General features: G+C 43.6%; 1 protein-coding gene and 1 pseudogene across 3 annotated transcripts; both read right to left on the reverse strand.

Annotated features, from left to right (window-relative positions):
- Positions 1-539: 539 nt before the first annotated feature.
- On the reverse strand, positions 540-15,722 carry LOC123052193 (DNA annealing helicase and endonuclease ZRANB3). Of its 2 annotated transcripts, none has more exons than XM_044475304.1 (25): positions 15,279-15,722; positions 13,748-14,071; positions 13,278-13,410; positions 9,804-9,979; positions 9,352-9,425; positions 8,579-8,614; positions 8,412-8,502; positions 8,186-8,245; positions 7,115-7,319; positions 6,169-6,347; positions 5,675-5,776; positions 5,086-5,196; positions 4,580-4,645; positions 4,403-4,501; positions 3,914-3,995; positions 3,655-3,758; positions 3,407-3,535; positions 3,210-3,302; positions 2,748-3,053; positions 2,201-2,385; positions 2,023-2,125; positions 1,743-1,888; positions 1,442-1,521; positions 1,216-1,370; positions 540-876 (listed from the first exon to the last, which is right to left on the reverse strand). In XM_044475304.1, exons 1-24 carry the CDS (start codon positions 15,615-15,617, stop codon positions 1,300-1,302), a joined length of 3,294 nt encoding a protein of 1,097 aa, XP_044331239.1. In that variant the 5' UTR covers positions 15,618-15,722; the 3' UTR covers positions 540-876; positions 1,216-1,299. The 2 variants fall into 2 exon arrangements, with proteins under 2 accessions (XP_044331239.1, XP_044331238.1); XM_044475303.1 differs by having other exon boundaries at positions 1,192-1,370.
- Positions 15,723-16,780: 1,058 nt separating this feature from the next.
- LOC123052195 (uncharacterized) lies at positions 16,781-22,388 on the reverse strand (annotated as a pseudogene). Its single transcript, XR_006424516.1, has 4 exons — positions 21,713-22,388; positions 21,567-21,620; positions 18,423-19,262; positions 16,781-17,134 (listed from the first exon to the last, which is right to left on the reverse strand). The product of XR_006424516.1 is annotated as an uncharacterized protein (transcript).
- Positions 22,389-27,594: the final 5,206 nt, after the last annotated feature.

A 27,594-nucleotide genomic window follows, 5' to 3' on the forward strand; every position in this document is an offset into this window, starting at 1 on the left:
CACTTCCTGTGCTTGCTAAGGGTGGTTGTTGCAACATTTGTAAACCTATGCTGCAGGTGATTGAGACCACTGACAGTCGAAGGGCTACATGCATTTTCAGGGTGCATCGTCTCTTAAAATTGTGATGTACTGAAAATATTTTCACTTGGCTCCACCTGTAATCTTAGCTTCTAGGATGTGTTCCGGGTGCTGCCTTTTAAAACCTTGTCTCGTGTGCTCTCATGTGCACCGATCAAGATTCTCCATACGTACACTGCACTATACATGCATGAGCAGATGGCACTCGGTCTCCAGGCTCCGGGCATATTCTTACCGCTCCAAACGAGTGCAAGGTCCACAGCACCACACGCTATGAGGAGCTCCGCATGAAAAGCACTGGATACACGGTCAGTTCTTCCCGCCCTTGCAGCAGCGACTGCACCTTCATTATCACGCACGACAACACCCCAGCAGCCCGCATGATTCTGCCCCTCGATGTATGAGCCATCCACATTTAGCCTCAGCACATCCTGGAACTGGCGGTGTCCAGATTCTTGAAATGAATTGAAACAAATCTTACAGCAGCAGCATACCACAATATTGCCTCCAAGTATATGTAAGAGTTTTGCGACAGTAGTTGACAACAAGTTGGTTGCAATTGGGTTGCATAATTCTACCAGCCTTCCTTCAGTTGACAACAAAAGGTTGACTCAAGATGGTATCAGCTTGCAACTAAAAGAAAATGCATACATGAGCACCACAAAATAACTGTCCCGGGTGTACTAGTGCCATAAGAGCCTATTTTTTGGGCGTACGAGGAGCCTGAGGTACTGCTGAGTAGGCACTGCCAGGGACTGTAACCAACCAAGAATCGTCGTCTTCTGTCGCTTCACATGCCTACAACCAAAATAAAATTGGGTGTCAACAACTCAACATCAAGAGTATTATCAGTGAACTAGAGCTGTGCATGCCACAAAAATATGGAAGAACTCTACAAAAATCAAACTTATTTACAACTTAATCAACTGACTTCTGAATGTGTCATTTGCGGAAGAATCAATTGGTGTCAGTCATGCCTCTATGAAATGGAATGTTGGAAATTGCAGAAGTAAATATAGGAGAAAATCACTTCTTTTTAACGTGCAACGCAGAAAAGTCAGGTGGTTATCCAGAGAGCTTAAATCTTGCAAAAATTGAAAGGCCAGAAGATACTTGAACTGCAGAGGAACTACTAACATCATCCTTCAGCTGATTCACGGCATTTCTCAGAAGCTCTTCAGCCTTCCTTCTTTCTTCTTTTCTTGCTTCTTTTCGCTCCTTTTACTGAGCTTTGGTAACCTCAGCATGACAAGCCACGCAAAGCGTCCTCATATTCTCGAGCATGCATTCCCCTACCAGAAACCAGATGAATTAGGAGATGCAGTGATGAGCCAACAACATAGAAACTGTACATGTACTGTACCTCCTCCTTTATACACAGGTACTATATGATCTGCATGCCAAGCATTTCCCTGTGTTGGCTCTTCGACAAGCTTTGCTAGCCTGTGGTCCAGTACAGCATTAATAAGACAATCCACATGAAACCGACAAATTAATAATGATGGAAATTCCCATTTTTGTCAATATTTGGTGAGTTCTGTTAGTGTATTACAGCTGTTCAGACCTGAGTGCTCTGCTAAACTGTGCTAGGTATGCAAAAGTGAAGCATATAAAAGCTGCCAAAAGGTTGGAAATGCATAGTATCAGAGTGTTCTAGCACTTACAGTTTCTTCCTACATGCAATATTTGGAGCAACACTCCTGATGTGTGCTTCTCTCTTTGGGTTGCTGAGGGGTTTAATATGTTTGATGAGCTTGCAGCAGTCAAGCTTGCACTGGGAACATATACCATGTTCTATTTGAAACAGTGCCTGTAAAGTAAAGGTATTTAACAAGCAGAAACTCCGTTACATACAATTCACAATTTTTGTTTGTACAAATGGCAAATTAGCCTTATTTGCACATCAGGGCTATGTTAATGGCAGAAGGTAAAAGTCAGTCATACCTGCCGCAGGGCACTCTGGTTGGTTCTCAATCTGTACAACCGGAAGCAATCAAGCTTACAGAATAGATCTTCAAAATATTCGGGTGATTTCGCAAGATTCCCACTGAACAAAAACAAAGAGCATTGTTATGACAGACACGATTGGCTCCAGAACAAGTACATCAGCGAGTCATATTACTTGCAAAGTTTTTGACATAATTTGCAGAGAGGCTCATCATCAGTAGTCCAGCCTTGAGTGTATTCTCTCTCTTTAGTCGTGCCACGACGTAAAACCACCTTTCTCCATTCAGCATTTTCAGGCAAATCATCACTGACAACACTCAATGGAGCTATACGCCTCTTACTCCCCCCTTTAATCAATCCCTAAGAAAGTCGATCACAACAGACATAAAAGAGGACACCATCAAATCAAGGAACAAGCCAAGTATTTATTCTATGATAAATGTCATCTGTTCTTTGTTTGGCACAAGATCATGTCTCATGTATGTAGCATAAGTATTAATTCAGGTAAGACTGGAATGCAAATGGAAAATCCAGACTTATTCTTATACAAACTTAAGCAGATATTGGGATACTTTTCTAGGACATAAGAAGTTTGCATGACATAGATGTATAGTCGTAACCTCGTGCACACCAGGCATTGTTTTGCACAGTATTTGCAATCTTCGTAACTGGAACAAATCAAGTTTGCAAAAAAAAGAGTGTCAAAGTCAAGACGTGCATACTTGTGTACTGTGGCTGATGCTATTTGTCAAATAGCACAACTCAAGGCTCAATGGAAGCTGTAACGGCTTTCCCAGGAGTTTCCTCTGATCAATTGGTCTTAGTTCTAACCATTCTTTTACAAATGCCTTGAACATATTGCAAAATGCTGGATTACTCAAGAGCTGCCTACTTGCTTTCTTGTCACTACTAGAGCATAAAGGTGATTCTACTTCTTCAGGCAGAAAATTCTGAAAAAGTGGTCTGGGTCTTGAATCATGCCCTGGAACACAAATGTACAAGTGGATTCGACCTGTATGATGGCTAACCTGTAAAAGATGATGACAAATCAGAGGAATTTGAAGAATTAGATGGCAAAAGCAAGCAAACTGATACGAAAATAATGTTGCAGGTTGGGACAAGCGGTAATACAACATGTAAACACAAAGACGACAAAAGATAGCATAAGTGGAAGAATTTTTAACCTCAAAACGCAGATACTCCACTCGAATATGGCCATCTGAAATAGTTCCTGGAAGACCTAAAGTATCACGATTTTCACAAAAGCTCCTACGAGCCTGTTGTATTTGAGCAGCATAAGATACATTGTATTATCCACTAAAAAATGGCACATTGCACAAAATACAATATAATATAATACAATCAAGAATTTTTTAATTACCTTCATTGATTTACTTCGTGTACTTGAAGAGCCAGAGATAGCTGGTGAAATAGAAAAACTATTGCAGACTGTATCTTCATGTACTGCTGGACCTGGACTACATTGCATTCCTGAATGAAGGCCTTCATCCTAAGAGGGTAAGGTGCACAAGCAGAATCAGCTGGAAATCAAGCATGGGAATGCTGAATGAATGATAAGAGAGCACAGTGAATAATGGCAAAAAATTAAAAGGGGCATCTTGTTTGAACCTCAATTTGTAGAGGAATAGTCCTAATAGTGAAATCTGACTCAAGCTCCATATCGCTGATGCCAGGAAGATGGTCAACAGACATAGTGCCACTTTCCAAAAGACCTTTTGATTCACCAGAAGAGCATTGTATAAGGCTTAAATAACTCAGTCTCTCTATCAATTAATTAGCTAGGGCTAATTGTTGATTCCATTAAAAAAAGTCTTCCCATTCAAATAATTTAGTTAATCATCTGATACTGATTTTCCTAATGTTTTACCTGCATTACAATTCGGAAGAAACTCAATTTCTGGTCTCTCCTTAGTGTTACTGATTTCCCCAAGGTGGTAAACTTGATCAACCTTACAAAGAAGGAAGGAACGATGAATGAATAAACTTGATCAACCTTACAAAGAGGGAAGAAACGATGAATGAATAAAGCCTAATAGAATAACTGAATTGCGTGCATTGGCCCTAGATTCTTGCTAAGATCCTATTAAACCAACTGATGTCAGCAGTGATACAATCAACCAGGTCTCATCTGAGTTCTAACACTTTACCAGACTTCTCCGTACATGTAAAATATTTTCTCAGTTTGTAAATAAAGTTTCAACATTATCTCCACAAAATAGGAATTGAAATGACCACGGGCAGTTGCAAATGTTCCACAAGTGTGCTTCATGCAGTTGCAAATGTTTCACTCGCCTTTCTGAAATTAATTAGCACCTAGGACGCAGCCAGTTGCAAACCCAATCACTTATGGACTTACCTCAATTTCTCTTATAGCATCTTTCTTCCCATTCACCACAGACGAGACACGGAACAGACTCTGGTTCAAGCGAAGCCACTGTGGTTCATCTGATGTGTTCTGCAGGAACAAAATAATTTAATGCTCTAATTACCAAAATTACAAAATACACTACAGGGAAACAGGAAAGGAGCTAACCTTTGCGCAGAATATATATATATTGACCGCATTTGTTTGACCACGCCTATGAGCTCTATCCTCAGCCTATTATGATGTTATCACCAATTAAATGTAGCAGTTAGTAGTTACAACAACATTTAAAACAACAGTAGAAGAGAGTGAACTGTACATGTGTTCAAGACTGCACATAAAGTGTGAAGTGAACACACATGGGCATAAATTCAGAGACTTTGCGGTGACACTTCATTACACTCGTGGACATAAATTTGAAACAAGTAAAAGAGGGTGAGCCATACATGTGTTCAAGACTGCACATAAACTGTGAAGTGGACACATATGGGCATAAATTCAAGGACTCTGTCGGAACACTTCACTACACGGGTAGGTTCACAAGAACAGCTGGATTGGTTTAACATTGTATACTTCAAAACTACCAAGATATCAAAAAATTCCTCCTGGTTTAATTTTGCACTTCCTATGGGTTGAAATGAAAATGTATGTGCAAGGTTGGAAAAAACAAGTACCTGAAGTAAGTCTGAAGACGATCTTGGGAGCTCCAGGAAAACAACATTCTGAGCAGATGAAAAGTCTAAACCAACACCACCAGCAGTAATTCCTATTATTGCAACCTTGACCTATTTAGCAAAAAGTAAAATAACTCAATGATGGATAAGCAGTATGCAAGATAAGAAGCGTAGCATCATATGGACTAGGTACAAGGGATTTTTTCCCTGCCGTGATTTGTTTGCCAAATTCTGTAGAAATCACATATAGAAGTAAAACTTCTCAGGCGTAGGTATGGGCATGCTCTATATCCATACAATTTTTTAAGAACAGACTCAGTCCTGCTTGCGAGATACAAAAATGGCAGATTAACTGTTTAATTCAGACTGTTGCATGTCATGGTTTTAAATTTGGTATCTAGAAAAATGATTCAGTTTGTTCTTGAAATTTTTCATGGATAGAGAGCCGGCACATACCTATAGCTGACATTCTTTTGTCAAAACATTTAAACTTGCACAAACAAATTTATGGAAATTGTACTATTTTCACAAAATTACTCATACTCTAACAGTAGGTGAGTGATGAATTAAAACAAGGGGAAATGAAAACCTCTGGATTCAAACGGAAAGAATCAACGGCTTCTTTCCTTTCCCTAGGAAGTGCGCTGCCATCAATGCGAACAAACTTGATCTCCTTCTCAGAGAGGAACACCTGGATAGAGAACACTTGAGTCAAAAGTAGAAATATTTTTTCTTCTCTTAGTCATATAATTAGACACTTGAGTTTAGCAGCAGCCACCGAAAGAAACGTTAGGAAGTGCTCTACCACTGGTCCTCAGACCCTTACCAAAATATGCTGGACAAGATATTATCATCTCTCTAACTTTTGATGTGACTATGTGGGTCCAGTAAGCCGTAATTTTCAGGAACAAATGTCACTCAATTTCTTTCAATTACTTGTAGAGTGCCGACTTTTGAGTATTGAATCTTATTGAGATTCTTATTCCTTATTTAATACATAAAGAACAAAATTGGTTGAAGCACCACTTAAGTATTCAAATTACATATAAAAAACCCATCATAGTTTGTAAACGTAAATCTTACCTGCACTCCATCTAGAACCTTCAAGTGGTGGGCGAAAATTAGCGTTTTCTGGCAACTAGACTGGGCGTCCAGATTATCATGCATCAAATGATTTGAGAACCACTGACTAAACCCAGGTATTTTTGCAATGCCAATTTCCTGGGGGGAGAAATGCCTTGGAGATTTCTTGCAACTATCATCTGAGGAAATGGAAAAAAAAACAAGGAAAGTAACACATAGCTTAGAACCATCATCTTAAATGCTAAACTGACGAAAAACATTTGCTTCATCTGATCATCTCTCAGTAACAGTTTTGATACATTTCACCATGTCATAGTAAGAATTATTTACGAGTTGAGGAACAGAATATATCAGATCCAAAAATGCTAGGTTATGGTCATATAGATAAATGTTTGGAATTTTGAAGGTGACAATTTATATTCAACACATTAGAATAAGGTAGAATTGGAATCTTCCAGTGGAAATTCATTGGTAGTATAAAATAGACAGTTGCAATTCCATGATTCCATCAACTTTTTGATATACATGGAGTACAAACAATGCTAACGTCAAAGCTTATAGTTCAAATCAAGAAAATGTTGGGAATGTTTGTATTGACAGTGTTGATATTTTTTTGTTACCGTCAGTATAACATTAGCAAAGGGTTCCCCCATTGATCTAGATTTTGTAAATACATTTCAGATAGTCAATGACAGCATCATAATCTGCACAGCTGGAGGCCAGGCACATTTGGTATTGCATATGCAAAGCAATGACTAATGCAACAAACATGCTTCAACAAAATGACCGGTTAGTTTTAGTATCTACAGCCAGTCCTCTTGCTTTAGGCCAATATAACTATCTATTCGACACACACCAGTTCATGGCAAATTGATAGAAGGTAATCATGTTGGTAAGATTAACATATGCGATTGACATCTGCTACTATTAGCAGCATGAATGTTACCTTTTCCCTCTTTTGCTTCTTCACAGTCATTGCTTATCTCAGAAGAGGCAATTATAGGAGCATCAGAGCTACTATATGTGCTATTGTAATCCCCTTGGATAATAGAGGTGGCTGTCCTGCTATTCAATGCCTTCAACTTCAACCTAATGATCTGCCGGCGCTTGGGCGGCAGTTCATTTAACAAATGCTCCTTCAAGCGCCTAATCTGCAGCACAGAAGCAAACTCCAGCCATTAGATCTGAAATTGATAAACCATCAAATATCAGCCTAACACATCATTGCAGTTACATGGCTTGTGACAGGAAGCAACACGACCCGCCGGGCTTTAGTATTAGCAAATAGCTAGCAACTTACTACCCTCATTCTCCTCTGCTTGTCATTTCAGACATCAACATGACCTCCCTCCAATACCCACATTGTACCATTAATTTTCTAATCATATGGTACAATATTTAAGAAATGGGATCATATAGAAGCACTTCAAGTGAGAAATCTAGCAATATAATTTTCATGCGACACATCAATATACTTTGTGGACACAGTTGTTGAAGTTCCATCGCACGCATTCTAAACAATATCTATAAGAGAATGTATGGAGCATTACGCACTGAAGCTAGTCTCATTCTTAAACATGCTTCTGTAGTAAACACACGTTCATTGGTGAAAACATCATCAACCATGTAAAGGATAGTTTCTACTCCCTCTGCAAAGAAATATAAGAGCGTTTAATTCACTACTTTAGTGATCTAAACACTCTTATATTTCTTTACGGATGGAGTACAACATAAATAATTTCATCATGCATAGAGTACAGCATTCCATAACATACTGCCATGCAGACTCTATACATAATCAAGTGAACAAAGTTCATACATATAAAAACTGTATATACTGCCAAGCTGATCAAAATCAATTAACAAATGTCATCAAGCAGAACTTAGGCCAAATATGCAGTGACCATATAAGTTCATGAGCAGTTTGGATAGCAGTAACAAGATACAGTGCCATGGATACAATAATCACAGAAAGCTATACAAAGAGGCTTTAATAGCTGAGAGAGAAAGAGCTGACCATCAGAGTCTGACTGAGCAGAACATTTAACTCTGTCAAACGAGCACCTTTTGAAAAGTCCTGGACGTGAAACGATGTGAAGAACTTAAATATTTAAACATTTCTGTATAGACTAACAGATAGTCAGACACTATTTGCTCAAATTAACTGCAAGTGCAAGTCTGCAAGGTTTTGAAGCGATCTACCAATCTCCTTGACAATAGGGACAATCACAAGATATAGATACCTGGTAAATTTTACCCTGGGAACTTTGAGCAACATGCAGTGAACAATATGTCTTTGCAAATTCAAATTTATCATCTCCAAGCAAACGGGGACTGAAAACCAAGAGAGGGAGTGGTCAGAAAAGATAGATATGCCCAACACAATAAGATGACATTCTGCTTTTCTTACCATAACATATTTATCTGGTGATAGATGTCAAAAGGTCTATTGTCACCTAGGAAAAAAAGAAACCATTAGTTAAATCTGACAAACAAACATATATGGTAAGTCAAGTCCAGAGTAGTAAATGATTTAACTAATTTTCTGGAATGCAATTGTATCACAACAAAATCACACATCAGTACCAATCAGTCAGATATATCGTGCGCAGGGTAAAAAGTACTCCCACAATACAGAATGCAAAGACACGGATGGGCACTTTTAACACCCACAATACAGACACTGAGCTCAGCTTACGCAAAGAAAATAGAAGATACAGATGTAACAATAATTGGTAAGGGACGTGGAACCAATATGCAGTACAAATAATTCAGCAAATCAGTATACACCTTTAGGTCCCTATTAAAAAAATGAACAGGTAACCATATACTGAAGAGACGTATGCAACTGACATGTTTCTCATGGATCACTGGTCTTAGTTTGATGTTCAAAACAGAAGGAGAAAACTGGCAAAGACCTTTTAGTAATATTTTCTAAAGTCAAAACAGTGGGAAAAATGGTAGTTAAAAAACTTCAATTATTTTCTAATTCTTAACTAAAATGGAAGTGCTTTGAGATTGATTCTAATCCTAACATTTGAAATCGTCTAATGGCATACATAAAATATTTCATATACCATAAATCCATTTGCCTGTTTATAGTTTTAAATGTCCACAACAAAAATAGCGCAACAACACAAGGATCCCTGAGAAGAATCAATGGATATATTTTAGAAGTACAACCTTGACAAAGAGGGTGTCCCAGAAAGCAACACAATGCGGTTGATATTGAGAGCTATTTCCAGTACAGCTTTTGTCTGTCACGGTCACAAGAGAGTAGAAGTGATCATTGGTAAAGCAAGCGGAATGTTGATGCATCAGACTAGTAAGACTACAAATTATAAATAAAATTATCAGAGAAGGCGCCTTAAATTGAAATAAGGTGGCTGAAGTGATAAGAAAAAGATTGCTCAACAGAGTCTCAGTGGTTCTGCATTCTTACAGTATTTTAAATTAAGAAAGCACAATGGAATGATGAAAACACGAAGCAGGTTTAAAAACACTTTTTTCATCAAAGAGAGTAACCAAGCATAACAATGTTATGATTACTACAGAATAATAAAATATGATGTGTCAAATACACTCTCCCTCCTGGATTGGGATTGATATATTCAATTGTTGCCTGATAGTATCACCTGAGTATTTTCTTCTTTCATCTTTGTGCAGCGTATATTGTGGGATTCATCAATGATCATCAGTGCCCATCTCCTATTAATCATACTTTTCCGAAGGATGCTTAACATCGTGTATGAAATAACAACGACCTTCGGACAAAAATCTAAATATTCCAGACTGTCTCGTCGACCAAACACTGAAAAAAAAGAACGAGAAAAATACAGATATAATTATAACAGTCAAATTTGGTATTCTTTATACAAAATAAACACTGAAAAGCTGAAAGCCAAGGCAATAGAGCAGTGTCCAAAATTGAAGATACAGGTATACGAGGGACAAGGAATAGGATTAATGATTTTCACCAACATAAATCTTTACAAATCTTCTACATATCTAAATAGCTAGCCCCCACTAGTAGATTACTCTCCACATGCGTGCCTCCATATCACCTCAATCATTGGTAGCCATTTGATCTACTAAATTGTGTGACATCCTCAAATCATACTCATAAGTTACAATTTTGCAAATATATCCATGCAAAGCATGCCACCTCATCAAGCCATGCATGTCTTTTTTTCTTGGGGGAATCAAATCATGCATGTTAGTCACAAGTTAATTTTTTTACTGTACATTAAGTTCTGTATGGTCATGAACGGTATATGTGTTGGACGCTTGGAGCAAACATATATAGTTCATGCTTCACATTTTTGTTAAAGATGGCGTCACATTAGGTTCAGTTTAAATGTTCTTCGCTTTTTAAAATCATTTTTGCCACATACTTGGTAGGTTTTATTGTTTTAAAAATGTAAACCGAGAACATTCTACATTTATTTTTCCATTAGTTTAGCTGTTTCTAAACACTTATTCATGCATTTGTTTTAACATGGTTCTCGCGGCAAAGCGCGGGGCATCATCTAGTTATATCAAAAAGATGGGGTTGGTGGTACTGCCAACACACTGCCCTCCGTCCTTACTCACAATGGCAGTGCCCTGAAAAAAAATAACGCCGACGGGTGAGGCCCACATACTCCATGATACCCCGGAACTTCCGCTCTGTCCGCACAACCATCATGCTTCCTTCCAATGCCCTAGCACGCCACCGCCGATCCTCTAGAGTCCTCCCCCTACTTATGCTCCTCATGTTGGCTTGTTTGGCTCCCCAACCTATGCTTGTCATGTTGGTTTGTTTCGCTCCACCAGTTGATAGTTGATATATCGACCAACTTAGTGCAGCTTATTAACCCGTCTATGGACCTAGGTCGTGAAGCTTATCATCTGTGCATGGACCCACTTGCATGTTGATGGATGGACCTACTTCATATAATCATTTAACTAGTTCGTTTACTTCACCATTGACCATATTGCTTACATTGTACATTCTGAGACCTCATTACTTTGTACAACGAAACAAACTGTGCGTAGTGTATGTACTTTCAGTGATTTCACAATATTTGCAGTGAATACTCCAGTTGATGTCAAGGACTCAAGGTGTATGTAGTTTCTGAACTATGTAGAAGCAATGTTGGCTATTGGTCTTCTGCCTTGGCTTGCGAGTGCTTACGAGAAGCGGTCCAACCCAAGCCTCTCTTTTAGCCCGTCTCTCCATTTCTCCAACCAGGTCGAGCGGTATCAAGCATATTTTCGAACAATCTTGAATGAGGAAAGCCAAGGCTGGCTCAGCTCATTGCCTCCAACCCTACTGGAGGGAGAGCCACGGGGCGGATGGACAGCGATGAAGATGACGCATTATCTTTTGCAGGGCAGGAGTGCAGAGGAGGAATGCTGCGAGGAAGGGAACCAGAGGAGTGCACAGTGGTTGCAGAGGGACAGGAAGATGGAGAAAGACAACAGTTTTGTCGCGACATGGTTGGAAACCACGTGCGTGTTTGCTAAATAGAACAACCTTTTTATCAATGACTACATGTCCTGTAGAAACGCATATGCATCCTACTGGTTACACAAAAATATTACTTGACCAAAAAATGAAAGGCGACAATTGTGAAGTCAACTGAGAGCCTGATTTGAAACCACCCAGCCAGTTGCCAAATACTACTGCTTTAGGATTTTCATTTTTATGGGAACATACAAGTACCACCCATAACTTGGCTAGGTAGCAGACCAACATGGTAAACTTGAACATGAGCCTATTTGGTTGCTAGCGTTTCAGTCCAAAAAACTTCGGTTGCTAGCCACATGTAGCCAAAAGTATGGCATGTCACTTTTGTGGCAAGCAAATTCTTACCCGAAAGTGTTGTAAAGTTTGGCCCAAAAACATGTGTCAACGACATGCAGGACATAGGACTGAAAATGTGTGATGAGCCATGAGCCAGAAGTTTCGCAAATAGCCAAACACCGGCACCACAATTGCCAAACTAAGGTGTGGCAAGCAAGTAGTGGCTGTTGAAGTGTATATGTGGATTGCCTAGCCCTTTCCATCAGTTCGGACTTTTGGTTGCGTTGGCTAGTGCATGAAGCTTATCATGGTATCAGGGTCCAAGGTCTTGAGTTCAAGTCCTGGCTTACGCAATTTATCCAAAAATTGTTGTTTCCCCCTTTGTGTCCACGTATGAGCCTCTTGAGCCATACCTCTGAGTCTATCCACGTCTTGACCTTCCGCATCACACGTGAGAGGGGGTGTTGAAGTGTACATGTGGATTGCCTAGCCATTTCCATCAGTTCAGACTTTTGGTTGTGTTGGCTAGTGCATGAAGCTTAACAGTAGCCACAGACCTAGCAATGAGTTAAGGCATGTTTGGTTCACTGCCATAGTTAACCAAACTTTAGTTAGGCAAGTTTGAAACTCTACGGTAGGTGTTTAGTTCTTTGGCACATTGTCCTGACATGAACCAACCTGGCATAGACTCTTTCCTGAACTTGCTTAAGGTGTGACCCGAAAAGGAGTGGCTTGCCATAGTTCGCCACAACTAGGTAAGGCAATGTGGTTTTGGTTTGATAATTTGTTTTCTGCATTCAGTGCCACATTTAATTAGAACAAATGAACCTTTGTTAGAACTTAGAACATCATCAAAACACAAGCTAATCTATGGTTCTATGTTCAGTAAGATACTAAGATCCAAGGATAAGTCAACTTATGAAAAGCAATATTGGACTAATGATCCATTGAAACTAGGTATAGAGTGATCTGGTCCATCTATGATTGTTCATACGGAATGCAATTTTGTCCTGCAACTGTTTTTACTGCAATATTCAAAACTGACGCTGATGCAACAAATGAATGATATCTGGGCCAAAAGAATTCGATACTTAGAATTTGTATGGATAAAATACAAAATATGCAATTCCATATATGGAGATCGTTACCACATGGCACATGTGGTAGGCAATTCAAACTTGATGAAAATAAATATGGAGATCGTTGTAACTTCACAAGCATTCAGGATCAAATTAGATACACTAAAGATATGAAATAATTATAATACCAGGTTTGACATCAGTAAAATTAACTCTTGAATAATGAAACTCTGAATCAGTACCAAGATGAATATCTTTTGGAAGAAATGAAGGATCCCAGCGTTCCAATTCCTCCGCCCAAGTATAACGCAGAACAGCTGGACACACTATTAATAGAGGGCCCTCGTCCTTGAAGCAACAAGCTATTGCAATTGCCTGCATTTAAATAAATGAGAACATACTGCTTCCCCATTCTGTTCAAGAAAATAATACTGCTTCAACATGGGGGAAAAAATTACGCTCAAAAGCAGATATGATGATTTCTTCATAAGGTCTAAAAAGCAAGTGCTATATAATTAACTGTTCAGTAAAATAGACATAAAATTCCTAATCCGTTACTGCCCAAAATGTATTGATGCAAGCTCAATATCAGTGTGCTCAATATCCATATGCCAATTTACTGTATTTTGCAAGTTGTAACACCGTGGAACAAACAATTTTCTGCATATAAACTATCCGCACGATAGTTATACACAAAATACAATATGCTCACCTGGAGAGTCTTGCCAAGCCCCATCTCATCTGTAATAAGGCAGCGCCCTTGCCTCCGAAGCCCAAATTTCACACCTTCAAGTTGGAAGGGTAGAAGTGCATCTCGTAATCGACGTGGCAGCTTCATGAGAAGCTCGTCAACTTCTTTATCAGAAGCGCAGTTTGTGCCAGCATTTTGAACAGCACGGCTTGTTCTATAAGGTATATCTTGCACAACAACGCCAGTCAACTTCTTCAAGCATTGCAACACCAGCTCATAGTGCACAAGTTTAAAGACAGAAGAAACATGCCCGCTTTGACTTTGTGTTGTGGAGAATGGTACAGCCTACCAACAATAAGAGGGAAGATATCAGTTTAGATTCTAGACCAAAAGGCTTATCATCCAGAAAAGGGACTAAGAAGTAAGAACCAGATGAAAATAATTATTACAGCAGAAGTTTACATTTTATGCTTAAAAGCATCCACAAATTATTCGATCCCCAAAAGGATTACTCTAAAATGTGATATAATCACCATTTACTCCCTTCAGTCCTATAAAAGCTGCCATTTCAGACATCTTCGCGGTCTTCAAAATACATCTTGGATCGTTAACTTCTATTGCAATATATCTATAAAATCCAAAAATGAATATTGCAGAAGTACTTTCTGAAACAGATTCACACATAGGATTTTCAAGTATCTAATCTAAACATTTTGCAAAGATGTTATCAATCAAAATATCAATAGTTTGACTATATATTCTTGTCCAAAAGGTATGTTTTATAGAAGCGAATACTGTGAAGATAACTTAGTGGCACAATCATTTACAGATTAAAAAGGTGACAGTGAAATATGGATGAAATAACAGTTGCTGGCACTTTATATACTCAAATATTAGTTGCGGCATTCGGTAGGTACCAGCAATTGCCCATAAAGCTGATATCTGGAAGGCCAAGCAAATTCTTCAACGCTCGGCAGTTAGGCCAAAAGGCGGGGCATTGTCAGGGTTCGACCTCCAATGTTTGCGTCTAGCATTCTATTGCATAGAGCCATAGACAGACAGAAGATTGGGCAAAGTATGTTTGGAGCAAGGTCGTTGAGGTGATTATCCATGTGAAGGTATGAATGGGTTGATTTGGCGATGGCACAGGGGATTAGATCACTAGGCTATGAGTGAACCAAACCTTCTGACAAAAATCCATATGAAATACAGTATCCATTTAGCAAGAAAATGCTCTAAAACGAGCAACTGGCCAAGAACCCAAATTAAAGAACGGCTATTTGTCAGACACGCGGAATGGGCAAATAACCACCGCGTTCTTCGAGCGGTTCAGGCATGTCGAATCAAAGAACAAAGAATGATCACGAAAACACTGGCAAACACCAAAGCTTTGCCAAGAAATACGAAACAAGACACTTTGAAGAAACTCTTGGTATCAAGGAAGCACGGAATTACTCGCGCATCGCCAAGAAAGAACCAGATCCCTAATCGGAGCCCGAATCAGCAAGAGATGCGTGCACTGGACAAGGATTCAAGAACGCGAGGATCGTACCGAAGCGACGCAGTCCTCGACGGCGCGCAGGCAGTCGGCCTCCCCGGGGAAAGCCTTGCCCTCCGTTCGGCCCACCGTCACCTGGAACTCGTCGGGGCTGCACACCTCCAGCACCGCCCGGAACCCCGTCGGAGGCGCGGGCGGCGGAAGCGGCTGCGGCGGCGGACGCGGGGGCAGAGGATGGGCGATTCTTGGGCACTTGGCGAGCCTGAGCGACTCGGCGGTGGTGCCGGCGGCGGCGGCGGAGCGCTTGAGCCTCTCGAGGGCGGCGAGGCGGCTGGCCTCGATGCGGCGGCGCTGCTCCTCCGTGAGCCGCACGGGCTCCGCCGCGATCTCCATGAACCACGCCCGACTAGCACTAGGGGTTGCGGAGGCGTGGGGGTTCTCTGACAGGGAACGGCGGGCGTTCCGCCGCTGGGGGGAACGGAACGGGGAGGGAGCGGGGAACGGCTAGACGAAGGATATATTGGGCCACCAAGCCCGTGTTTGATATACGCCGCACTGGGCTGGGCTGGGCTGGGCCCCCTCGCCACCAAGCCCGTGTTCTGACGATACCAGAAAGCAAATCTAGACTCCCCTCAAAAAAGAAAAGCAAATCTAGACCGCATGTTCTCCTAAAAAAATCTAGAGCGCATGATCTTACTTGAAAGAAAACAATCTAGAGCAATGGGAAACTGTGTACTGCAGAGGAAGTACAGCAAAGAGCCAAAGAACTTAGGTTAAAAAAAAAAAAAAGAGCCAAAGAACTTGGGGGATGCTGGCAAAATTATACTCCCTCTCTAAAGAAATAATACTCCCTTGTATTTATAAAAAGTCTAGAGCCAAAAAAGAATTCTTATATTATGAGACGGAGGGAGTATAATCTAAAATGTCTTATATTTCTTTATAGAGGGAGTACTTCTCGACTTCGTATCTGTCGTCTGTACAGTAATTTCGATTGGTCAGAGCACCGCCTGTCAAGGCGGAAGCTGCGGATTCAAGACCCTTCAGTCTAATACAAATCGTGCAACTTATATGATCTCCAACTCCAAGCCTCCTACAAGTAAACAAGGCTGTATTTTCAACGGCGGACAACATAAAGAATCAGCAAACTTTGAAAATGATAAACAGGCTCTGGCATAAGCAACAGTACAGATCGATGTAAGCTAAGAGTGTTAAACAGATCTCAATAACATCACACTAGTTATGCAGTTGGAAATAGCATCAACCCATACACCTACACCTGTTCATCAGACAAATTTTGTCCAGTACCCTTACATAGCACACCAATAGGTGAGATGGTGGCCAATTGTGCGATGCTGCACAATTAGCAACTACTCGCTCCATAAAGAAATATAAGTGTTTAGATCTGATCTAAACGCTCTTATATTTCTTTACAGAGGGAGTAACAAACATAAAAAAAGACAAATTTTGTCCAAATCAAAGGACCTATAGGACGACTCCTTCCGTTCCCAAATTTCTATAGCAGCAGGACACGAATCAAGTCAGTAGAAACAAAACAATACAGTTAGGAACAGCACATGAATATATGAGGTCCAATATGGGCACCAATTTTACAACTCGGTCTCATCACACCTTGCTACATATGCTCTGCACATGTAGGACAAGGCGAAAGGTCGGCATGGTCATTACAATGACGAGAACAACAGAGAATCGATCAACAAGCAGAGAAGAGACCACAGAGAAACAGCATTTTCATCTGATGCACCAGTACGGACAACACTGCGGTTAGATGCAAAGCTAGCTGCACGATCTTGTCGCCTTGCAGTTTTGCCGCGCCCATGCCTTCTCGCTGTTAGACACAACCAGGATTCAGAAGCAATATGCCACAAGCCCCAGGACTCCATCTTGCAAACCTGTCACCAACAACCGCTATATTAAGAACATATTTCTTCACTTCAAAAGAAACATATTTTTCAGTCCAAAATGGGAGCCAATTGTGGTCTTGGTTGAACGGCCTGCTCTGGTTGAACAGACTTGCAATTCTGTTCATCATCAAAAGATAGATGTACTGGCTATTGATACGTTGCACTATCATCACATAAGTAAGCTTACATTTATGCTGCCTTATTCTAACTGGCAGTTTTATCGCCAAAATTTATTTTATTAGCTATTCCTAAATATAAGTCTTTTTAGAGATTCCAATAAGGGACTACATACGGAGCAAAATGAATGAATCTATACTCTAAAATATGTCTATATACATCCGTATGTAGTATGTATTGAAATCTCTAAAAAGACTTATATTTAGGAACGGAGGGAGTAAAATATAGGTATATAAAGCTATGAGGTTGGTACATCACACATTTATAGATATATTAGCAGTGACGTTTTCTCCCCAAAAATTTAGAGAGAGAAACAAGAGGGACAGGCAGCTGGAAAACATGGCTGGTCTAAAGAATAAACGGTTAGTATACTTGCGGATTTAACAGAAAAATGGGCAAATGAAATTCTGTGATTCCCAAATTTAGTTATAGCCATGATCCCGGCTTCATTTAAGGAAGTACCATGCACTAAGATTAGTAGATGAGGGGTAGAGCCGGCCTAGTGAGCTTTCTTACTGATATAAACATAGCCACTGATTGTTGTTTGAACAGTGTGTCAAAAACAATGATGTAAACGTATGAGACCAATTTCAAATATTAATTTCTCTGAAACTTTCCGGGCATGAAATTTTGTACAGAATCTAAAAGAAGCATTTTTACACAATGTTCCAGCAACTGCTTGCTGATTCTTTTGGGGTTTCAGGATGTAAATATCATGTGCTGGGTAAACCACACGTATGCAAGATTAAAATAAAACTGAACTAGCCATGTAGCACCTTGATGTACACAATACAAATTGAACACTGTTAATTCTATGACTCTGTTCATTCAAATTGACAGCCCATAGAAATTGGTCTTCTTAAAGAAATTGAAGAGTTAATCTGCCCGCATGACCAAACAATGGATATGCAGCTTGAGTTTCAGTTTGCATCTTCATAAATTAAAAGCTATCAGTCTGTATACCAACAGATATCATAAAGAAATCTATCTGATTATCTTCACAAGTAAGCAATAAAAAATAAACCTTTGAAGATAAAGCTAGCTGCGCTTTGAAAATTAAACTAATGACAGGAACCAAGAAAACATAGCATATCATCACCTGATCAATGTTCCTGATGATTACTCCTCCGGTGCCTCCTCAGAATCCGAGAGAGGTAACAGGGTACCCAATCCAATAACATGTCCATTCAGGCATACAAAGTACTCCACGGAATCATCGTAAGCACCCAGCCTGGCGGAAGCACTCGCCGGCATCATATCAGCGTGCAGCATGTTCCATAGCTTAGCCTTGCAATAGGGGCAAACCTCCGTTGGATGGAACCTAGCCTGCTTCTCAATCAGGATCTTCTTGACCCTTGAAGTGGCAAACGACTTGAAGATGCCACGGAAAAAACCCAGGTCGCCTTCTTCCCCCTGATCGAGATGTTCGCATGGATCGGACACATACAAGACATCCATCCTACACTGCAGAGGCAGGAAGCTCTTGCCTGCGGTCCTTGAGAAGCGCGTCCGGAACACAAAGTGTCCGGGGACATGGATGTTTCCGAACAAGCCCCCCTTTGTGCAGCCGTTGCAGTAGATCAGCAGCTTCCCGAGCGCCTTCCAGTTGCCGTCGACAATGTGGCTGCCGTCGGAATGCAGATCCAGCATCATCTTGGGCGCCCTGGCATGGCAGAACTCCTTCCACAGCACCTGCTTGGCGACCTCGTCGAACCACTTGCAGACGCAGGAGAGGTTGGCGATCAGCCTGGGGTTCCAGTTCATGTGGCGGAAGACGAGGAACAGCGCGTCCTCGCTGAGGTGGCCCTTGGTGCAGGAGCAGGACGCCGAGTGCGTGCAGCGGTGCTGCTTCACCACCAGCACCATTTCCGGCAGCCAAAATCACTCCAGCAGCGACCGACGACGACGCCTACCTCCCCATGCGCCCCCGCCTTCTTTCCTGCTCGGATTTAGCAATTCAGTCACACGAAGAGCATTCCATTCAATCGCTGCTTGCTTACAAACTGCTATAACAGATCAGATAGAGGTTAATCCGCCCTCGGCAGCTACGAGCTACAGCTAATCGCTCCGGCACCGCGGCGGATCTAGATGATGCGCCGCGCGCGCACCCGAAATTTCTCGAAGTTAATCCTGATGAATCGATCACCGGATGACTAGAAGCTCATACCTCGAGAACCACTGGCCGAGGCCGCGGACGGGGTGTAGTCAGCAGGGACGCGACGGGGTAGGACGGGGACGGCGACGGCGGCCGCGGCGGCGGGGAGCGCGAGAGGAGGAGTCGGCGACGGTGAGCTGCGGCGCGGCGGTAGGTCTGGGGCTCGGCGGTGGCGGAGCGAGTGAGATATTTTTAGAGCCGCATTGGGTGGGATTGGAGGTCGGGTAGGGCAGGAGCTCGAGAGCGGCGTGCGGAAGGAAGGGATCGGGGATGAAGAGGAAAGGGACGGGGGAGGGCGGAGGGGAGAAAAAGTCTGGCGGCTGCGGCGGGGTGGAGACTGGCTTTTCGACGGCCCGGATCGTTCGGCCGGTGGATGGAGGGCTGAGATTCGACCGACCCGAGAGGAAGGAGACGATTTTCGTGTGGTCATTCGGGGATGGGTGAGTTCATGTATGTTTTCTTTCGCCGTTTTCATCAATTTATTAATTTATTAATTATTAATTTCTGCAAGGGGTTCATTTAGTTACTTTTATTCGCTTGTATTTTCCACACCCATAAAAAAGCTCAGTATTTTTTTCTCGGATTTCATCTTGACTCTCGGATAACAATTTTCTTTACCCACATTCACGCCACTATCGCAAACTTTACCTTGACCACCCAAAAGATAAATCCGCATTAAGTATGAATATAATAAAGTGCACGTCTTTATAAGAAGAAGAAAACATCTTATTAGGGCATATGCCTTACACATGGTGCTAAGGCTGACGATAGGATAGACTTTGTGAGCGTTCGTCAGTTACACTATCCGTTGAATTATAAAGTCAGGCACGGCATCGGCGCAGGATAAGGCGGTGGGTGCTTGGCCCTTTCTCTGCAAAAGGTAAATGCAACGGACGCTGATTTTCCGAGCTATCGGTGCCTTAATTAACCACTAACGTTGAGGAGAGGAAATCGTATATGTAAACGCCTAGCGTTACACATGCTCTTAAAAGTGAAACGCATACAGAGCGCTGCAGCGGATTTTCAGGGAGATCCTACCAATCATTCTATCTTGAGTGCGTCTCATTTTCAAACTCAATTCATCGCAAATTTCACTGCTCTTGTAGTATTTCACAGAATTCACCATACGGCAAACCGCACCTAGAAACACCGCCGCAGACAGAATCAAGAATGTGCACGCGTTGGCACAGGAGACACCGTGGCAGGCTGCTCGCTGCGGTTGATGAAATCCTATCGGCCAAGTGGACGGCAGGTGCCCACTTGGGCTCTCCAAGTGGCCAACTCGGCAACTGGCAACCGCAGCCGTACCGCGTGCGTCAATCGCTTTCGCCCGCGCACTGCGTTGCTCGCCATCATCGTCGCCCACTTGCACGCTCGCAGCCAGGCCTAAACAATAGAACCAGCACTGGCCTAGTAAAAAGCCCACGTATCATAGCGGGCCTAATCGAGGGACAGCACACACAACACACATGGGCTCTAGCATTCACCTAAAAAAACAGATGGGCTTTAGCACCTCACAGTGCGTTTGGTTTAAGAGTTTAGCACGCGTAGCCTGCAATTTAGAGGGGGGGAAAACAAGCGCGTACCCTGCAGATTCACAAGCTCCTGAAACTGAAAGAGGAAAAATGATTGAACGAAGAGCTGATCCAATACGCAGGGAGCACATGCATATAGACACTTACGAATTCGCAATGCACGTATGGACTAATATTGATCACCGCATATATACAGTGAAAATAAAAGAATTCTCCTACAGAATAGGTACTTTGTAGATCTAAATCGCCAGCACACATGTAGTATACGACACTAACCTAAGATGTAAATATATCGTATCCCTAACTATACTCAAACTACTAGAGTATGCGATTTTTTACAACTAATTCATCATCTCGATCGGACTTCATATCGATGGATCCTCTTGCTTCTACTGCTTCCTCGAACTACTCGGAACTCTGGCTTCTACAGTGATGGCTCTGCAAAGGGAAAAAAAACACGTATCAGACAATAGATCATACGACAAATTAAACACTAGCAAGCATGGCCAAATTATTTAGTGAAGGCAGAATTTCCAAAGGGAACAGTAGTTACTTGGGGATGGGGCTGCTGGGGCGGTAGGAGGGTCCAGTGGTGGCACCGGCGCCGCTGTCATAGCATAGACAAAAAATCAATCCTCCTCCAATCATGCTAATAACAATGCCAAAAATACTGAAGATCGGCCGGCTACGATGACTTACTGGCGCACTGGGCAATCGTCTGCATGGGCAGCGGGACGGCGCAGTTTCCTGGGAGGGACATCATGCGCATGAAGTCCATGGGAGCGGGCATGATCTTGTTGATGTCGCCGTTCAGGCCGTGGCAGAGGCAGATGGGGGCGTTGTCCACCAGAGACTTGAAGGCGCCGCAGCACGCGGCCGGGGGCGTCGCCACGCTGGTGTTGGTCAGGTAGCCCATGCATGGCGTCAGCCCCATCAACGGGGTCAGGCACTCCGTGGGTTGGGACGGCGGGGTAGCTGGCGAGACCGGGGATGGTGGTGGGGTGGCCGGAGGTGGGGAAGCAGGGACGGATGGGGTTGGGTTGCTGATCACTGGGGTCGGTGGCGGCGGGGAAGCAGGGACGGATGGGGGTGGGTTGCTGATCACTGGGGTCGGTGGCGGCGGGGAAGCAGGGACGGATGGGGGTGGATTGCTGACCACCGGGGTCGGTGGCGGCGGTGGGGAAGCTGCGGGGGGAGGCGGCGATGGCTTAAGAAGCGGGGCGCACGCGGGCTTGATTCTGATGGCGGCCGACGGCTGCGCGGCCGCGAGCAGGACGGCCAAGGCGATGAGCAAGGCGGCGGCTGCGGCGGGCTTGGATGGCGCCATCTCGTGCATGCGCTGCGCGGAGGCTTACGATCGGCTACTGGGTTTTGCGGTCTGTGGTGCGAAGAACCAACGGGGTGCATGGCGGCCATTTTATAGGTGGGAATGGGGACGAGATAAGGCGTTTGAACAGCACTGGCCGATCGCATCAACATGGGACTCTTCGTTTTGTCTTGTGTCACTCTTATCTTATCTTAGTCGATCTGAGATGAGGCGTTTGAACGGCATTGCCTGCATTAAAAATGGTGGCGGCAGCGGCAAAACCAGGTGTTGGAGCGAAGGACTCCTCAAGTTTACGGGATATAACATGATATCACCGTGCCATTACGGCTGCAGATCACGGGATATACCAGCGTTTGAACTGAGACTTGCAAATCTGCTCAAAGTCGTCTGTTCGAACCTGAAGCCGACGTGTGCTTGGGCCTCGATCGGGGGTGTTGGACGCTTACAACTCCCTTCTAGCAATCCTAGGATGACACTGCATGGAAGGGAGGAGGAAGAGCTGGATTTCTCGGCGGAAGTTGAAGATCTGATCAAGGATGTTCGCTGGCTTGCCCTGTTCCGAGTCCATACCACGAAACCCTTTAGTCATGCCGCGCTCTTGTCTCAGATGCGTAATGCATGGTCGGCAGCACAGGGGGTGACGTTCAATATCAAAGAGCCTAACTTGTTTCTGGTTCAGTGCCATTGTTTGGGGGATTGGAGGAGGATTATGGATGGAGGGCCATGGCTGTTTAGAAGGGCACCGGTGGTGATCCAGGAGTATGATGGATTTTCGGATGTCAAAGGTTATAGCCTAAATAAAGTTCCAGTTTGGGCAAGTGTGAAGGGGCTACCAGATGGTCTCACGAGAAGGAAAGAGCTAGCTGAGAAGGTTGCAGCGAAGGTTGGAGACCCGCCTTTCACCGTGATCATAAATGAGGGGAGAATCAACCCAGCAAGCACCCTCCGTGTGAGGGTTTATGTGGATGTCAATATTCCGCTTGTCCGGTTCGTGCCAATAACCCTAAAGGAGTATAGAAGATACAGTGTCTACTATGAGAAGCTACCGGACTTTTGCTTTGCTTGTGGTAAGATGGGTCATGTTGCAGATGAGTGCGGTGATGGGATACACGATCCGAACTCTTTCGAGTGGGGCGAGTGGCTACTCTGGGAGCCGGAGGTACCAGCAGTTCAGGGCGGAGGGGACGAGGTAGAGGAGAGGGAGGTGGTAGAGGGAGAGGAAGGGATGCGGGAAGAGGAGATAGAGGAGGTAGAGGTGGAAGAGGCTCGATGGGTGGTAGGGGAGAGCAGATCCCGGAGCAGGGTTGCCGTCCTTTGGATCGCAGCAGATGGAGGTGGAGGACCAGGGAGAAGGCTCAGGAGAAAGAGTGGACAGTGGAGCGAGGAAGAGGCTGGTCGAGGCGGACGGCACACTAAATGTTCATGGGCAACAGCTCAACCATTTGGCTGGCCGGGTTGCCGAGACTGTCATGATGATCGAAGGTGTTACTCCAGCGACAAGCTCAAATGGTGCGGTATCCACTCCGGAAAGGACCCCATTGTGAAGAGGAGGCGTCAGGATGGAGCAGGAGATGATACTGTGGTTCAAACAAGTGAGGCGGACTCCCTCGAGGAGGACCGCCGGGCCTGATGAGAATGTTGTGCTGGAACTGTCGCGGGATTGGCGACCCAGCGACAGTACATGAGCTCCGCGGTCTCATGGGGGCCAGTGCGCCGTCGGTTCTTTGCATTGTCGAGACCCAGATTGCAAAGAATCGAGTGGAAGGTTTGGCGGCATCTTTAGGTTTTCAGAGTAGTTTCGCAGTAGCTAGTAGTGGGCGCAGTGGAGGTTTATGTATTTTCTGGAAGTCAGAAGTCAATTTGGTAATAATTTTTTTTCTCAGTATCACATTGATTCTTGGGTCTCGGAACTAGGTGGGGAGCAGTGGTGCCTTACCTGCTTCTATGGCGAGGCTAATCGAAGTTTGAGGTACAAAACTTGGGATACTATGAAAAGGTTGAGAGGTGAAAGCACTCTTCCGTGGTTATGCATTGGGGATTTTAATGAAATTCTGCGTCAGGAGGAGCAGATGGGTCCCAACACACGAGACAGTGCACAAATAGAAGGGTTCAGAGAAGCGGTTGATGTTTGCGGCCTTGCCGATCTTGGATATAAAGGCCTGGACTGGACATGGGAGAAAAGGGTGACGGGAGGTCAATTCTGCAGGGTACGTCTTGATAGAGCTCTTGCTTCGCCTAGTTGGTCGAATATGTTCCCTTTTGCAAGTGTTGAGCATCTGACCGCGGTAAAGAGTGATCATAGCCCTATCCTTCTTACAAATGAACTCGAGGAAGGAAACATACGCCTTGGCCTGAAAAAGCCGTTCAGATACGAGTGCGTTTGGGAGTAGGATGATCGGTTCAGAGGTTTGCTGGAGACAGCATGGAATGGCGATGGTCCAGCAACGTCAGTCTCTGACCTTGCAACAAAACTCCACAACATGGCAAGGACTATGACTCATTGGAACAGATTCACTTTTGGATCAGTTCGACATGAGCTACGCTCTCTAAGACGAAATCTTGCCACACTTCGGGCGGACCCCTTGAGATCCGGCCCTACTGATGAAGAGAAGAGGATAGAGGACCGCATGGTAGAGCTCGCTTATAGGGAGGAAATCATGGCAAGTCAGAGGTCACGCATCACTTGGCTGTCTGAAGGGGACAACAACACGAAATTTTAAACATGTGAAGTGTATGGCTAACCCAATAACGAAAGTTTCGTAAGGGGACTGGAGCAGGCTACCATGAGACAAAAGATCCTCTTTCTAAAGAGATTCGATTCGGAACTCTTATATGTCCAAGGTCAATATGGAAATTCTTTCAGAGGTTTTCCCTTACTTTGTCCGTGTCAACAAACAATTCGAAATACTTTCAGAGAAAGGCGAGTGCAAGGAGGGCTAAAAACAGTATCACAAAGCTAGATCGTCAGGATGGAACCACATGTACGGATTTGAACGAGTTGGCAAATATGGCCACTGATTTTTATTCCAATCTATATACATCTGAAGGTACTGTTGGTATTGAGGAAGTTCTGTCACATATCCCAGCAAAGGTAGATGGTAATATGAATGCACGTTTGAATGAAAACTACAGTAAGGAGGAAGTTAAAGATGCCCTCTTTCAGATGTTTCCCACTAAGGCCCCGGGGCCAGATGGTTTTCCCGCACACTTTTTTCAGAAACATTGGGATTTATGTGGTGATGAAGTCACAAGGATGATTATCAGAGTGCTTGATGGAGTAGATTCGTCGGAGGAGATTAATAACACGTTCATCGTTTTGATTCCCAAGATTGCAAGTCCAAAAGTTTTAGGACAATTTCGGCCAATAAGCCTTTGTAATGTGATCTATAAGATTGCTTCAAAGGTCTTAGCAAATAGGCTGAAAACTATCCTCCCCGAGATCATCTCTGAAGAGCAGTCCGCTTTTGTCCCTGGGCGTCTAATCACGGATAATTTCATTACAGCATATGAATGCTTACACTATATGAAAACAAAGAGGGTGAAGGGAAATAGATTTTGTGCATTAAAACTTGATATGATGAAGGCCTATGACCGGTTGGAATGGTCATACTTGAAGGCAGTGATGCTCAAGATGGGGTTTAGTCCACGTTTCACCGAGACAATTATGAGGTGTGTCACATCGGTTTCTTTTTCTGTTTTGTTTAACGGTGCAAGTTTGGATGGTTTCAGGCCCACCCGAGGGTTGCGACAAGGAGATCCTATATCGCCCTATCTTTTTCTAATCGCAGCCGAGGGGCTCTCCTGTCTGCTAAAGGGTGAAGGAGGGGTACGGGGCATATCAGTGGCACCTAATGCCCCTCCGGTGAACCACTTACTATTTGCCGATGACAGCTTACTCTTTTTCGAAGCAAATGACTTAAGTGCTGCACGTATAAATGAGCTCTTGAGAACTTACTGCAATGCTTCGGGCCAGCGGGTTAACACGGATAAATCGTCAGTTTTTTTCAGCAAGGGTGTGTCTGCTCCTACTCGCGACTCCATTAAAAACACTCTTGCTGTCCACACCGAATCTTTGCCAGAGAAGTATCTAGGCCTGCCATCGGATGTGGGCAGGGCAAAAGAGGGTTCTTTCAAATATTTGAAGGACCGGATTTGGAAGAAAGTGCAAGGTTGGATGGAGAAGTGTTTATCAGGAGGAGGGAAAGATGTTCTTATAAAATCTGTAGCCCAATCCATTCCAACTTACTTGATGGCCTGCTTTAAGCTTCCGAGGGGGCTGTGTGACCATATTAATAAAATTATTCGGAAGTTCTGGTGGGGTTGCAAGAACCGTCAGAGGAAAACAGCATGGGTCTCGTGGAGAACGATGTCAAAGCCGAAAATCATGGGTGGTTTGGGCTTCAGAGACATGGAGCTTTTTAATCTCGCCCTGCTTGCACGGCAAGTATGGAGGCTATTACATGACCCTGATTCGCTAAGTGCTCGTGTTCTCAAAGCGAGGTACTTCCCTGAAGGGGATCTGCTGGAAGCAAGCCTAGGACCTGCGCCCTCTCGGGTTTGGCGCTCCCTCTTGGAGGGGCGAGATGTTCTTGCTCTGGGACTAATCAAGAGAATTGGGTCGGGCCAAAACACTAATATCTGGCACGATAATTGGATGCCGAGGGACTATAACCTGCGACCGCTCTGCGCTCGATCGACAAATCCTCCATCTCTTGTCTCGGAACTTATTAATCCTACCACGCGGGCATGGAATAAGTCAGTTCTCAAGGAGCACTTCATTGCTCCTGACATCGAGGTGATCCTCAACATACCTCTCAGCACCCGGGTTCAGGACGATTTTTGGGCTTGGCACTATGATAAACGGGGAATTTTTCCAGTCCGTTCGGCTTACAGAGTGCTTTCTGCAATCAAGTTCCAACGAGAGGATTGGTTGGAGCATAGAACGGGTCATTCTAATATTGTAGCAGAGAAAAAGTCTTGGTCTCTACTTTGGAAGGTGAAAGTACCATCAAAAGTGCGGGTGTTTGTCTGGAGACTAGCACATACATCGATCCCGACGGGCCAAGTTCGACATGACAGGCACATGGCGGATGATCCTAGCTGTTCAATATGCGGTGCAGAGAATGATACATGGCGGCACTCACTACTTAGCTGCCACATGGCTAGATGTGTCTGGGCACTGGGGGACGACGAACTGCTGGAGCATGTGATATCGAACCGAAGCGAGGATGCAATAATCTGGTTATTCTGGCTA

Source organism: Triticum aestivum, chromosome 2D (genome assembly GCF_018294505.1).
Source record: "Triticum aestivum cultivar Chinese Spring chromosome 2D, IWGSC CS RefSeq v2.1, whole genome shotgun sequence".
In the NCBI taxonomy this organism is placed as follows: Eukaryota; Viridiplantae; Streptophyta; class Magnoliopsida; order Poales; family Poaceae; genus Triticum; species Triticum aestivum.